This window comes from Magnolia sinica, chromosome 3, assembly GCF_029962835.1.
Source record: "Magnolia sinica isolate HGM2019 chromosome 3, MsV1, whole genome shotgun sequence".
NCBI classification, from domain to species: Eukaryota; Viridiplantae; Streptophyta; class Magnoliopsida; order Magnoliales; family Magnoliaceae; genus Magnolia; species Magnolia sinica.
In genome coordinates, this window is record NC_080575.1 from 93,523,584 (window position 1) to 93,538,721 (window position 15,138).

General features: G+C 38.9%; 1 protein-coding gene across 2 annotated transcripts; it reads left to right on the top strand.

Annotated features, from left to right (window-relative positions):
* The first annotated feature begins 8,594 nt into the window (after nucleotides 1-8,594).
* On the top strand, nucleotides 8,595-15,114 carry LOC131240262 (ankyrin repeat-containing protein At5g02620-like). 2 transcript variants are annotated; one of them, XM_058238386.1, is made up of 5 exons: nucleotides 8,595-8,828; nucleotides 9,215-9,353; nucleotides 9,733-10,644; nucleotides 11,867-12,276; nucleotides 13,643-15,114. In XM_058238386.1, the coding sequence occupies exons 3-5, from the start codon at nucleotides 9,906-9,908 to the stop codon at nucleotides 14,495-14,497; spliced, it is 2,004 nt and encodes a 667-aa protein (XP_058094369.1). In that variant the 5' UTR covers nucleotides 8,595-8,828; nucleotides 9,215-9,353; nucleotides 9,733-9,905; the 3' UTR covers nucleotides 14,498-15,114. The 2 variants fall into 2 exon arrangements, with proteins under 2 accessions (XP_058094369.1, XP_058094368.1); XM_058238385.1 differs by lacking the exon at nucleotides 9,215-9,353.
* The last annotated feature ends 24 nt before the right edge of the window (nucleotides 15,115-15,138 follow it).

Genomic DNA, 15,138 nt, shown 5'->3' on the forward strand with positions numbered 1-15,138 from the left:
CTGTGTTGGTAGAACATGTACATAATGATATTAGTGGACCATGTTTCCACCCATGTCAATGCCTCCCACGGATACTTAGTTGGTTTTCTATCGGCTAACCAATAACCACTATGTCCTAATTCAATGACCTATGTATACTTCTATTGGAGGCTCCCACAAAGATTAACACATACGCACCCATGCTCGGTGGCAATATGGTCCTACACAAGGACTTACGCAAGTTTGGGTCACAAACTCTATACTCAATCATACACAACAAAAGATTATGTCAACTCTAAAAATGACAACCTTATTTGTCGGATTAAACATCGTTGATGCTCCTTGATATGTATCTTCACTTCTTCTATTTGCTTTTTTTGTGCTCCCCCGTTATTTGAAGTTGGTCTTCTTCCACTTCCTTAAATCTGCTACCTTGCATTTGATGATCTGATGAGACTACCAAGGTAATGGGAGAAAAGTTGAATCTCCTACAACTATAGGAATAGGATGGTTGATTTTCAAATGAAAATTCACCTAGATAAATACTCTAGAGGTTGATGGACATTAAGATTTACCTATGGGAATGATGTATACACTCTAGAGAAAGCTTCAAAACATGTTCTTTTTATAATAGAGTTTTGAAATATTTATTAGAGTGAAGAATTACTAAAAAGAAAGTATCAATCTCTTTAGTATAGAGCTTCGGAGGGTTTGAGATGCAATAGAGTATTTAAAACACCAAAATTCATTGTCTACACAAAGATCTAATTTCTAGTTTTATAGACAAAAGGCTCCAACGGATCTGTAACTTCTAGCTTCGATCGATTGAGCGAACCCTTCGATCAATTGAATTTAATTCGATTATCATGCAGAAAGCTCGCTGGATACCTTTGTGCACTTTTAATTGATCGAACTCGATATGTCAATTAATCAAGGTTTCTACAAAACAAGGTAGAAAGTTTGTTGGATGTTTTTGTGCTCCTTTGATCGATCGAGACCGATCAAAGGTTTACTTGATTGATCGAAAATCGATCGAACTTGTGCATTTGGTTTTCTTTCTTTTGCACATGATTTAGCCAGCATAAACTTGATGACTGAGGGTTTTCCTATATATAATAAGGAATCTAGGGTAGGTTTTTTTGGATCTAAAGGAGTCTAGGGCTAGGATTACCAAAGCACCTCAAGATTTATTTGTTGTCTTCGGTCTTGATTCTTCAAGTCTTCGAGTATTTGAGGCTTCGGTCTTCAATATCTTCCTATGGAAGCTCAACTAACTCAAAACACCCTAGCTCATGTTATTGACAAAACCAAGGCACTAGCATATATCGGGTTGGATGGCAAATAAATATAACAATGAACCTGACAAAGTTTTTAATGGTGGGCATTCAATGACCACCTTTTTCTGGTGGTGTTGTCCACCTAAGACTTGTATTGGCTTAATTTTTTTGGGGCTCATGCCATAAAATAAGCTGGGAAAGTAAATGGATAGCATGGATATACATTGCATACATGGAGGTGGACCCCAAGGTTAGGGTCCCACACACATATGCTCGTTGCGGGGTTGCTGCATCATAACAACTTTCAAAGATGCCTTGGATGGCCCATCTTTAATAGCACATAGCCCAATAAAATCCCACTATGTGAAGTCACCGTCACTGCAGTGCGTATCCCTGCCAATCCATGCTTTTTCTTTTGCTTCCCGAAAATGCCTCTACTTAAGAATTCAGTCTTAAACAACCATTATCATTAAAGATAAAATTCTCTCTTTTTTAACTTTACCCTTCCATCCATTTGCATCGGCTTATTTTTTAAAGTGTGTCACTTACACTGACTGAGCGCTGTATGGGAGAAACATGCATCTGATCCACTCTCTCCATTAGATGTACTGCCATATTTTCATAATAGATTCTAGAAATCAGTCCAATCCAATACTTAGGTGCACCATACCATAAAAAATGAAGGAACATGGTAAAATCACACCTGAAACCTTTAAATTCACCTTGTAAGGCCAACCTGAGTGTTGAAATGTCTAGAGTTTTTGGAGAATCCTTTCATTCTAATAAGCACATCAAATGAATAGATTGTTTGGATTGTATATACCATCAGCCTCCCCTCTACTTGTTCTTTGTAGTGGACTAGTGTAGTCCACCTGACTTTTGAATTTGCCTGATTTTTAGGCCTTGTCCAAACATAGGGGGACAGACCTGACGGACCAGGTGGATCTTATCACATGGTGCATCATATATTCATTCCTCTTTAGTTTTTTCTCAATAGGTTTGTTAGAATACATCCCAAGGTGTAAAAATAAAATACATTGCGACTCTAGCTGCTAGACATGGTCTCTTCAAGGGCCTAAACCATATATGTGATAAAGCTTCATTTCATATGGAAGATTTCTAAAAATTCTCAAATTGGAAATCTCAAACTTTTGCATGCAGGAGTTATGGTGATTGTTCATGACCAGCACAAAAGACTCAGGTTGTGAAAGAGCGAACTAATCAAGATTTTTTATTTATTGTTTATCTACCATTCAATGTGAAACACAACATATCAACGGTTCGGATTATTAGAAGATGACTTAAATTCAAAGGCTAAAGTGCTAATGTACAGGGCTGCAATATGATGTATTCTAGCATACCTCTTGCCAAGAACTACTGCACTTAAAACACCAAAGTTGTATGGGGTCCACCATGTTTTGTATGTAAAGTCTAGTATGCCCATCACGCGATCTCATCGATGCCGGGCCCTTGAGGCAAAATTCAGCCATCTCTAGGACTTAGGTGGGCTGCACCATAGGAAATAGTAAGGATGAGATGGTCCATCACAGGATCTCATCAATGCCGGGCCCTCGAGACAAAATTCAGCCATCTCTATAACTTATGTGTGCTGCACCATATATAGGAAATGGTAAGGATGAGATGCCAACAACAAGTTTGCTTGTTGGCCCAGCATGGTGTGTATCTTTCAATCAAACCTGATAATTATGTGTGACTCACTAAGGATGAGAAGAATATAGAAAAGTGAGGTCGATGAGAAACCCAAGGTCTTGTTGGATGAACTTAGGACTTGTTTGGATGCTTGTAATTGAAATACTAGGATCCAAATCACATGGTATATGGAATCAATGTTGGAATCCTCAACTGTGTTTGGATGTATATATGCAATTTGAATATAATTTTCTTTAGATGCTTGTAATTGAAATGCGTAAAGTAACTTAGTTTTAATACCCAAATTAGTATATATAATATATGACATAAGAATTATAATAAATCCATTAAAATATATACTTTGGCTTTTAAAAAAAAATTGAGCCTTGAGTGGACCACAAAAGTGGTCCAACTTTTGGAGGTCTACATATTTCTCCCATTCCCAAACTTTTGAGGATATTCATATTCACGTGATTTTGCTGCATTTCATTTCACATTGATTCCAATTACTATTGTTTACCGTCAACCAAATCATCCCATTTGCCCATGTGCATTCATTTACCATCCATCACAATGGTCTACCATAAACCAGATGACCCCTTAGCATTTTAGTAGGAATTTTACATTGTTCCAATTAGTGTGACCCAGATGAGTCTTTCATCAAGCGAATATTTTGTACATACGGTTCACATAAGGGTTTCCATAGAGAGCATGGATTTTGGATATATATCATGGCGGGTCCCATACAGATTAGGTGTTCTAGTCCATAGAGATTAGGTGTTGTGTTGTAGACAATTCGGTCTATTTAAAGGGAAGATTTCTGTGTTGTTGCAATTAAGTAATGTAGTAGTGTTCCATTCTCCTAACGGTGGATCCCTGGATCCACCAAGGTGGGCAGACCCTAACTATGGGGCCCACACTGTGATGTATATGACTATATCTAGGCCATCCATCCATATTGAAAGCTCATTTTAGGGCATGATCCAAGAAAATGAAGGAAATCCAAATCTACAGTTGTACACGAGCCAAGCTAGCTTGAAAAGCTCACTCGGCTTGGCTTGATCTAGCTTAGCTTAAACGACGACTCAAGATGAGCCAAACTTCATATGACCCAACTCATTTTGAAAACTAGTCGAGGTCGAGTATAATTGAACTATACCCAGATCGATTCGAACTCGGCTCAAAATGAAGCTCGAGCTTTGCTTGACTCGAATATATATTATATTATATTATAGTACATTATATTTAAAAATAATAAAACTTAAAACTTAAAATTCTATCATACTCATCCGTCCCCTTTTTACTCTTTTTCCCTTATCCAACCCACTGTGCCTAAGCTCCTCTCTCTCTCGTGCGCTCGAGCTCCACAGTCAATCTCTCTCTCTCTCTCTCTCTCTCTCTCTCTCTCTCTCTCTCTCTCTCTCTACCCGAGCTTGACTCAACAAGCTCTCTCCCTCTCAGCAACCACAACAAGGTAACTCTATCTAATATTATATTTATATATATATATATATATATATATATATATATATATATATATATAGGGAAAAGGTACTATGCGCTCAACCTCACGAGTCCGTCCCATGAGGTCGAGCTGTGTGGGCCCCACCGTGATGCGTTTCAAACATCTACCCCATCAATCAGATGCACCATTCCATCGTGGGCCTAGGTCTCAAAAATCAAGTCAATCCGTCACTTGTGTGGGCCACACCACATACAGAAGTGGAGAGGGGTCGTGCACCATTAAAACATTCATAACCATTCTTTGGGCCCACCGAGATGTGGTTTGCAAATCCAGCCCATCCATTATGTGTGTCCCACTTGGATGAGGGTTCAGACCAAGTTCAGACGCATGCAAATTTCAGGTGGGCCCCACCAAGTACTTTTATATGTTTTAACGGTGTCTTCACATGATTTTAGATGGTATGGCCCACCTGATTTCCGTATACGGCTGATTTTTGGGATATCCCATAATTTAAAGGGGACCCATCAAATTCACGGTGTTGATGGTCGACATGCATCACAATGGGGCCCACACAGCTCGACCTCACGGGAGCTTATCGTGAGGTCGAGCGCATAGTACCTTTTCCCATATATATGATTTGGGGGTTAGGTCGGGTGTGGGTGTTGGGTTAGGTTAAGTTGGGTGCGAGGTTGGGTCGGGTGAGGTTTGAGTGGGTGTTGGCCGCTGAGTTGGGTCGGGTTCAGTGTTGGGTCGAGCTAGGGTGGGTCCAATCGGGTGTTGGGTTGGGTTGGGTTGGGTTGGGTCGGGTGTGGGTGTTGCATCCAGTTGGGTGACTGGCAGATAGGTTGGGTCGGGTTGGGTGTTGGTTGAGGTAGGGGCAGGCTCGGCTCAACTCAAATCGAAGTAAGCTCGCCTCAAATTGATCCACTAGCTCACCTCGAAAGGTTTGGGAAACAAGCCAAACTCAAATGGTATGCTCACCTGGTTGATCTCAAGAAGAGCACACATGAGTCAAGCCAAAGCTTCTTCTTTTTTTTTTTCTTAACACGAGCACACACACCTCACACACTCATGCTAGTGGAATTTCACCACCTATGGGTACTCGAACCCTTGACCGAACTCCAAAGAGTCTACCACCCGAGCAAGAGTAAGGACCCACCTTGACTTGACTGGGCTCCATGCACAACCCTGTCCAAATCTCAGATGGACTATAGTATAGTAAATCATGGTAATTGACCATTAGAAACTTCTTGTGGGCCATGAAAGCTTTGGATCAAGATGATAATTGTGTGGTCTCTTCATCTAGGTCTTTATGACCTTATCATCAGGTTGGATGGCAAATAGAAGTGGAATTCATGAAGTTTTTAATGGTCGGGATTCAATCATGATTGTTTCCTATGGTGTGGTCCACCTAATTTGGGTCAGCTTCATTTTCTGGATGAAGCGACTTTAAAATTAGTTGTCAAAATGGTTGGACGGTGTGAATTTATGGCACATACATCACAGTGAACCCCACGGTCAAGGGTCCCACCCACCTTGGTAGATCCCAGATCCACCGAAGCCGCGTCCATCTCCTTACATCAGTGACTAATGCATGCTATCTAATCCGCTCATAGGTTGTGATGTAGCTTTTTTTTTTTCTTTTAAAAATACGGTAATCAGGCAATCCTAACTAATTATTTGATGGCCATCAATTTTATGAGTAAAGGTAAAATCATGATCGGTCCAAATTCTAAGGGTAAAATCAGATGATTACAGTCATATTCTCATTTTTTTATAATTTTTATTTATTTATTTATTTTTTTGCTTATCATCCATCTAAAATTTGGGTCCACCATTTGGTCCGTCTAATTGACATGCAACAATGCAATTTATAATGGTGAAATGTCAATTCTCATTTTCTAAAATTGTGATGAAAGTTGAGCAATAAAGTTAAAAAAATTTTAGAAATCAATCAGTGCTTACTTTAACGCAAAGGGTGTGTGGAGGAGGTATTTTAAAAGTAGTGCTTGAACAAGAATTAAAAATAAAAATAAAAAAATTGAGTTGATTGTTCTTGAAAATAGGATTTTTTATTTTTTATTTTTTGGTCCTTACCATATTTCCATTCGGAAAAATGCATACTAGGGCCTTTTGATGCTCATGCACAGCCAGATGAATGACATGCAGGCATTGAGTTTATACATATCAAAAACCAAAATTTATACTTATTTGGCTGTATAATTGTATGAATTTTTGGACAGTTATTGGATTGTTGAAATAAAAATTATCCAATAATATTATTCCTGCAAGTGTTCGGATCCTCTGCTTGTTACCAGCAAGGATTTCATGCTTCCTGCTATGTGATTGAGCCACATCATTATTAATGGCATAAAATGTAGCTATGCGACAATATCAGTGATGATGTGGACCAATCACATTACAACAAGCAAAAAAACCCCATGGCAAGCAGAGAATCCCGAACCTTCCAACAAACATATGTATATATGATAGGGCTAGTCTCCCCACATTTCTCTTGAGCATGTGACTTCCAAATTTTGGGTGGCCGGGTTTGATTTAATAGTGCCTGCTATATCAGGCATTATATCATACAGCTACTAGAGGATCCCATAACTCCCAAATGAAGAAATGGATGTATGCAAGACCAAGAGCGTGTTGTTAATTGCCCAAAAAAAAAAAAACACGAAAATGAAAAAAAACATGGACAATCCAATTGATCAATCTAACTGTTCATTAGGTCTACTGTACAGTTCTTCAGTTACCATATAATTCTATCTACTAAATCAGTAGTCTATAAAATGGACTGAAGATTATTTTATAAAGTCATCTTCAAAAAAATCTTTCATATGTGTTTTTGTTGTGGCCCACTATAGCTTGCTTATGGTTGTAAAAGATCACTTTTATTAGCAAATCCTGACCAACCCAACCATGGCTTGGGAACAGATGATTATAAAAAATAAAACAAACTTACAAATGAAATGAACCCAATGGTCCAATTTTCTAATAATAGTAGACTAAATACGTGATGAATCTAACAAGAAGTCCAGCTAGACTTCTTGGACTGTCCTAGTAGAAAATGGCTCAAGTACTAAAGTTTGCCATATTCTCCAAGGGAATGTTCGGATTACAAATTATATTAGCATTACAATATAAAATGTCATCACTAACTTTTTATAAAGTTTATATAAGCATATAATTTGACCCTAAATATAAATATAATAGAAAACAGGTAAAGAAATTTGTTATCATTACAATTTTATCAGTGCAGTGAAAATCTTCAATCCAAACACTTTATGTAAAACATTTTAGTAACAAAAAAGTGTTATTATTATGATTTTATTATGCTCATCTAAATATTAGAATTGTTTGTTAAATCATTATTTTTTAAAGACATATTATAATTTATAATTATTACATTTGTATAATAAAATTCATACGACGTAATTTACAATCCAAACACACCCATCTTAAAGCATGAATAAGTGGTAATTTAGGGTGATTGGTTGATTAGAAAAGATATCGAAAAATATTCTTTTAAAATCACGTGATCCTATTTCACATAACTCCTTAAATGTTACTGTTAGTTGAGAAAGTCATCTTCCTGTGCTGCATTTTGATTATAGGCCATCAAATGCAACAACTAATAATTTCAATTTACATGGATTTTATGATAATGGAATGCATATCAAATGTGATATCCCGGTAAACGGATCAGCTACTGTATGCATCTATTTTTCTGAATAATTTTATGGTATGAACTCAAAATCAAATTAGATCAAAAATCTCAAGTGGACTGCACAGTGTTGATTGAACTCTCAACACTAAAAACCTTTTAAGGTTATAAAAGTTTTGGACAAAGCTTATATTTACTTTTTTAGCCTCCATCCAAGCTAGCATGACTTAATTTATAGGTTGGAAGTCAAATAAACATTACATTACATTGGGCCTAAGAGGTTTTTAATGGTAGACGTCAATCACCGATGTTTTCCTATGGTGTGGTCCACCTGAGATTTTGATCTGCCTCGTTCATTTAATGAGTTATTGAAATTATATGTAAAAATGGATGAACTGTGTGGATAAAACGCTGAGATTATGGTGGGAGCCACGTAGCACCGACCACGGGCTAGTGGCAGCGTCACTAGCCAAGCCGCGTCCAATCTATCGTAGATATTTTAAGGCGTTCTTTTGGTTTTTTATTTTTATTTTTTTTACCGACTCTCTCATGCTCATCTGATGTCGACAGCAATGGCTGCCTACTGCACCTGCCTTCCTAAAATAAAATTCCAGAGAGAGACACAGGACCTGGTTACGAGCGAGGAGAGAGAAAAAGAGAGTGGTAAGATGCTGGGTCTTTTACTGTTTTTAACGGTTCTATCGGTTTAAAGACGAACTACCTCTGACATATGGATCTGTTGCGGCCGATAATTTCAAGAGAAAAGTAGAGAACAGATAAGAGGGTATTTTTCTTTTTCCGTTTTTTTTTTTTTTTTTTTTTTTTTCTAAATTTGGAGGAGCGTCGGAGATTCCAAAGAAAAATTGGGTTCTGAGAAATCTCTGACAGTAGTGAAGTCGATGGTTTTGTGGGGAGCAAGAAAGATTCTCTCTCTTTTTATTATTATTTGCTTGTGCTGCATCAAAATCAAGGTTTTTGGGTATTGTTTTCTGGGCTTTTAGATGATGGGTTTCTTTAGCTCTCAATCTGATGGAATGTTATTTGATGTTTGGAGAGAGGAAAAGGGTCTCTTTTTTTTAGTTCTCTGCATCAAAATCAGAGTTTTGTGTATTGGGTACGCATTGGAGATTAGCTTTGAGTGTTGAACTTGTGTGTTTTTGGATTTTGAAGAGATTGGAGAGGAGTATTTTTGGGGTTTTCACCCTCTGCTTCGAAGTCACTTGTTTTGGTTGCAGTATATGGGCTTGAAGGTTCACTTAAACATAGATTTTGAGCTCTGAATCTGATTGGTTTGATTTTGGAATAAAAGGTATTCTTTAAGTTATTTCATCTTTTGTTTTTTTTCGTATTCTACTTCAAGATCTGATTTTTTATTTTTTATTTTATTTTTTGGAGGTGTTAGATTCAAGATCTCAAAATGGTTGATTTGGGGTTTTGGAAAGATGATTTAAAATAAAATAAAATAAAATAAAAATCTTTTTCTCCATTCTGCTTCATAAAAATGAGTTCTGGGCTGATATTTCTGGGTTTTGATCTTTGATTGTTTATATATTGGTGCAAGAAAGATTTTTATTTATTTATTTTAATTACCTGATCACATATATGACTTTTATGTTGCTGTTTAGTAGTTTTGGTATTAATATGATATGGTTTTTTAATTTATTTCCAATATGGTTCTTGTGTGGCAGTTTCTGGGTTCTGAGCTTCCCATGTAGAAAGCGGTATTAGCTTCAAAATAGAAGAATTGGGTATCGTTCTTGAATTCAGATCTTCTCAAAATCAAGGGTTTTCAGCATTGACTACAGTGTATTAAATTTCTTAGTGCAAGAGAGAAGGTTTTACTGTTCTGCATCGTATTTCAATGGGATCGATGGAGAATCAGCAGAGTTTTCAGGAGGGGATTGAAGTGGCAACGATGGAGAAACAACAAAGCTTTATTGAGAGGAATAGGCCAGCAGTGATGTTGAAGCAGCAGAGCTTTATTGAGAGGAATGGAATGACAGCTTTGGAGACGCAGCAGAGCTTGCATGAGAGGAAAAAAATGGTAGGAATGGTGAAGCACCAGAGCTTTATTGAGAGGAGTAGGATGGCTCCAATGGAGAAGCATCCAAGCTTTATTGAGAGGAGTAGAACAGGGGCGATGGAGAAGCAAGTGAGCTTTAAAGAGAGGAATAAGATGGTAATGATGGAGAAACAGGTGAGCTTTAGTGATAGGAGTAAATCGGTAGAGATGGAGAAACAGCAAAGCTTTCTCAATAGGAATAAAGCAGTGGTGATGGAGAAGCAGCAGAGCTTTCGCGAGAAGAAGAAGAGCAGAGAATCAGCGGCGAAGCGTGGTGACTCGGAGCTCCATCTGGCTGCTAGAGCAGGGAATTTGATTCAAGTTAAAGCAATTCTTCAGGGATCTGATGATAACCGTCTGAAGGAACTGACCTCAATGCAAAACCAGGATGGAGAGACAGTGATGTATGTCGCAGCTGAAAATGGGCATGTGCCGGTTGTGAGTGAGCTCTTGAAGGTTTTGGATGCACAATCCGCCGCTCTCAAAGCCAAGAACGGTTATGATGCATTCCATATTGCTGCCAAGCAAGGCCATCTGGGTGAGGATTTTATCTTCTTTTTTCTTTTCTTTTTTTCCATATGGTTTTCTACCTAATCTACTGATCAATTTAGCTGCATTAGCCCATGGTCATTTCAAGAGTGGAGAAAATTAATTTGTGATTTTTGGAAATTCTACTCTTGGAAGAATTCCCAAAAGTTGCGAAACAGGGTTGTGTTGTATTGGAAAGAAAGAGCTCTCTGGTATCCACATGAGTATCATCTTATGATTTTTGAAATTTCTATTTTGAGTAGAAATACCCAAGATTTGCAAATATATTTTTCTTGCCGCCCAACTCTAATGTGGCCTTAGTTCATGGGTTTTGGAATGTTGCTATTTTGATGATCTGTTACGGTGAGTGATGAATTTCTAGCTTACTGTGAAGCTTCTTGATATACAACAACGCAAAGATATTGCCATTTTTGTTGTTTGTATTTTTAGCAACCATAGTCTTTTTTCCTCCCTTGTACTGATTGATTTATTATGGATTTCCTTCATCCTGCAAATCAATCATCTGTTACTATGGTTTGGAAATTTCATAGTACCTTATAAGGTTTCTTGATGTAGAATGATGTGTAAAAGTTTGCCATTCAAATTCAATTTAGAGTCCATTTCAATCGTCAAATCCATTTCATTTGAATTGATGTCCCAAATTTCAGGAATCTCATGCTCGCTTGATTGAAATTTTCCATTAGAGCACCACCATCTATCATTAGATGCCAACTCTGATATGGTGCATTTGCAAGAATCCATTGCTTGGCCACCATGATGAGCCCATGTGGCTGGCTGACTGGATGATCTGAATTTTTCATGTCATGGCCCCTTCGGTGGGCAGCTGTAGAAATACTGGTTGGTTATTCCTATTTGTCAGATTAATGGCTTAAAACAGGCAGTTAAAGAAAATGGCATTGGATCACGTTCAATGGGAAAAGGTTAGGCAGCTAGGATTGTCCTATCAGTTTGATTTTTTATTTTTATTTTCCAACCATCAATCGGCATTTTGTCCCACGAGATGGACAGTTTGGGTTCCCTGACTATCCATTTACATGGAACCCACAACATTCAAGCATGATGATGACAAAACCTCTTAGCGTTGTAAGGATGGATGACAAAACCATGATTTCTCATTTGGCTTGAAAAAAAAAATGACCATCTTTTGTGCCCCATGATTCATGAACTGACTTTTATTTATTTACTTGTTTACTTTTGTTGTGGTTATGTAGAGGTGTTGAAAGAGCTATTGCAATCTTTCCCGGACTTGGCCATGACTACGGATTCATCCAATTCCACAGCCTTACACACTGCTGCCACTCAAGGCCATGCCAATGTTGTTGATCTTCTGCTAGAGACAGATGCAAGCCTTGCGAAGATAGCCAAAAACAATGGCAAAACTGCCCTCCACTCTGCCGCAAGGATGGGGCATCTGGAAGTCGTAAGATCCCTTCTAAGCAAGGATCCCAGAATGGGGTTTAGGCCCGACAAGAAGGGTCAGACCGCATTGCACATGGCTGTGAAAGGGCAAAGCGTTGAGGTAGTGTTTGCATTAATTAAACCGGAACTTGAAGTTATTAGCGTGGAAGATAACAAGGGGAACACGGCATTGCATATCACAACGAGGAAGGGTCGTACTCAGGTGGGTGGTTTTGATTATTGTTTCTCCTTATGTTATAATAAGTTCCTGATAAATTATTTGATCTGCATGGTATAACAGTGCTTCCCTTTCACTTGTATCTTGTCTTTATGTTGTTGTTGAAGAAGGTGGTATCTGTCCATGTGCCTTGGACATGGGCACATGGTATCTAACATGCAAACCGTGGCAGATCTGACACACTCGCATATGTGTAAGCGCATGTAGGAATACCAAAAGATATGTATTGTTGCAAACTCAATACTAGTGTACAAAAAGATATATAGGAAAATGAATTTAGTTAAATAGAAGAACTTTGCTAAGCCCACATGCATATACAAGTCAGTTAGTGCTCACACCACCACAAATGGCAACATGGCAGACAGGTGCAACATCCAAGCCATCCATTAGAAGGGTGCTGCTATGAAGATTCCCTATCCCAAGAATCAGACCAGTCAACTAGTCAGGTGGGCCAGTTGTGAAAAAATTGGCCGAAGTTTTCTAACCCTTCCATTTGTTTCTAATATCATGGCACACCTATTGTGTGGGCCACCTTTATCTTTCAGCAGTAGCATCCACATGGTGAAGTCCACTTGACGGCTGGCTTGGTTATTTCACCTTTGTGCCATGCTGGCATATCTTTTGACGTGTGCATTAGCTGACTTGTACACGTTTGTGGGCTTAGCATAGCTCTGAATAAAAATGCATTCAATATATAAAAGGAACACACAAAAACAAGAAAAAAGAGCATCAGTTTGCATGATAAGTTTATTTGTACAACAAAATTACTATTATTTGCATGAATGCTGTTCCCATAAATCCTGAGGTTGAAGCTGCAACTAAGGGTTGTGACAGTGCTCATGGTCCAATCAAGCCACATGCCCAACCCCAACCTGTATTTGCAATACAATTTTGTATGAATGGGTGTTTAAGGTTCCTATAATGCAGCAATTGATTCATCTGCAGCTCCACTCCACCTTATGCTTAAGTGTGATAATACCACATCTTTCGAGCTACACCAATAAAGCCTTCTAGAGCTTGGCCATCCATCCATGGGTCTTAAGAAATCGTTTGATCCGTCATTTACTGAGAGCCCATCTATGATAACTGTTATATTGAAAGATAGCTTGAGATAATGATGTTAAAGAGCTATAATTGTATTAAGCAGGTGAGATCATCATCTGGTTATTTGGGTTCGGACCATATGAAAATTAAAATAGCAAAAGTGGAAAAAATTACATAAATCAACATGTAAAGAAAACTACCCGACAATAAGGGGAAATGACAGTTATACGACAGTTATACGCTTGCAGCTAGTGATGAACTACATCTAACATGGTCTTTTCTGTCTTTTTATGCTCACGATTGTCAGATACTGCAAGCTTTGCTATCAGTTGAAGGGATTGATGTGAATGCAATAAATAAGGCAGGAGAGACTGCACTCGACATTGCTGAAAAATCTACAAATGAGGAGCTTGCTCCAATTCTAAGAGATGCCGGGGCAGTGACTGCAAAGGAGCATGAAAAGCCTCCAAATTCTGCAAGGCAACTGAAGCAGACAGTCAGTGACATAAAGCACGAAGTCCAATCCCAACTCCAGCAAACCCGCCAGACGCGGGTGCGGGTCCAGAAGATTGCAAAACGGCTGAAGAAGCTGCACATAGGGGGTCTCAACAACGCTATCAATTCAGCAACAGTCGTCGCCGTACTCATCGCCACTGTTGCTTTTGCAGCAATCTTCCAGGTACCTGGGCAGTACATTGAGGAGACTGGTGATCCGGGCATGCTTGGGCAGGCCCACATAGCCAAAAATGCAGCTTTCATCATCTTCTTAATATTCGACTCTGTGGCCCTCTTCATCTCCCTGGCTGTTGTCGTCGTGCAGACGTCTGTGGTTGTGATTGAGAAGAAGGCAAAGGAACAACTGATGTTCGTGATCAACAAGCTCATGTGGATGGCCTGCCTTTTCATATCAGTGGCTTTCATCTCACTCACGTATGTCGTTGTGGGCCAACAAGCTCAGTGGCTGGCAACAACTGCCACAGTGATTGGCGCTGTGATCATGCTGACCACCCTTGGCTCCATGTGCTACTTTGTCATCCTGCATAGGATTGAAGAGTCGAAGTTGAGGAATATAAAGAGGGCACCCGATAGCCGGTCGCGCTCTTGGTCTGTGTCCGTGGTCTCAGATCCAGAGCATGAATACAAGAGGATGTATGCGCTTTAGGGCCTCCGATCACATTCTCTTATCCCTGGAGCTCGTCATCAGTACACCTCTTTATAAGAATAGATTCTGGTGATGAGAATGCCTTATTTTAGTTTATTATGAAAACTGATATGCTCAACAGAGAACAATCCCTACATTCCAACATCTGATTGCACGGATAGTCTACTTGGGTTGCTGCTTCCGCTTCAAATTCGGGTGATATCTAGATGCTTGTGGTCTTAAAATAGTTTGTTTTCTACTTCTGGTTTGTGCTCTTCCTTTCGCTTCTCAGCACTGAGGTCTGACTTCTAACCCAACTGGCGGTGTTTAAGAAACAAAGAAGAGTAGATGAAACAGGTAATCGGGATTTGCATTTCAAGCCGGACGTACCGAATATTCTCCTACCATCCCACTACATGTTATGGCTCTGGAGGCTATCTTGTTTCTCTCCTCCTAGATGTCCTGTGATAATACATTGTAGAAAACCCACATCAGGATTCGCAATCAACGGATGATGGGCAAAAGGCTCTGAAATGAGTTCTGTATATTATAATTTCATGGGAGAGTGTATGTACAACCCAGTTGCATGTGCACGATTCAAAAAATAAGATATAATGCTGTATTAGCTTCCATGGGTCTGTGCCATTGCAGTTCTTTATTAT

Coding starts and splice junctions, on each gene's coding strand:
- LOC131240262 (XM_058238386.1), top strand. CDS start 9,906: ATGGGATCGATGGAGAATCAGCAGAGTTTTCAGGAGGGGATTGAAGTG. Junction 10,645..11,866: donor TGCCAAGCAAGGCCATCTGG/GTGAGGATTTTA, acceptor GTGGTTATGTAG/AGGTGTTGAAAGAGCTATTG. Junction 12,277..13,642: donor CGAGGAAGGGTCGTACTCAG/GTGGGTGGTTTT, acceptor CACGATTGTCAG/ATACTGCAAGCTTTGCTATC.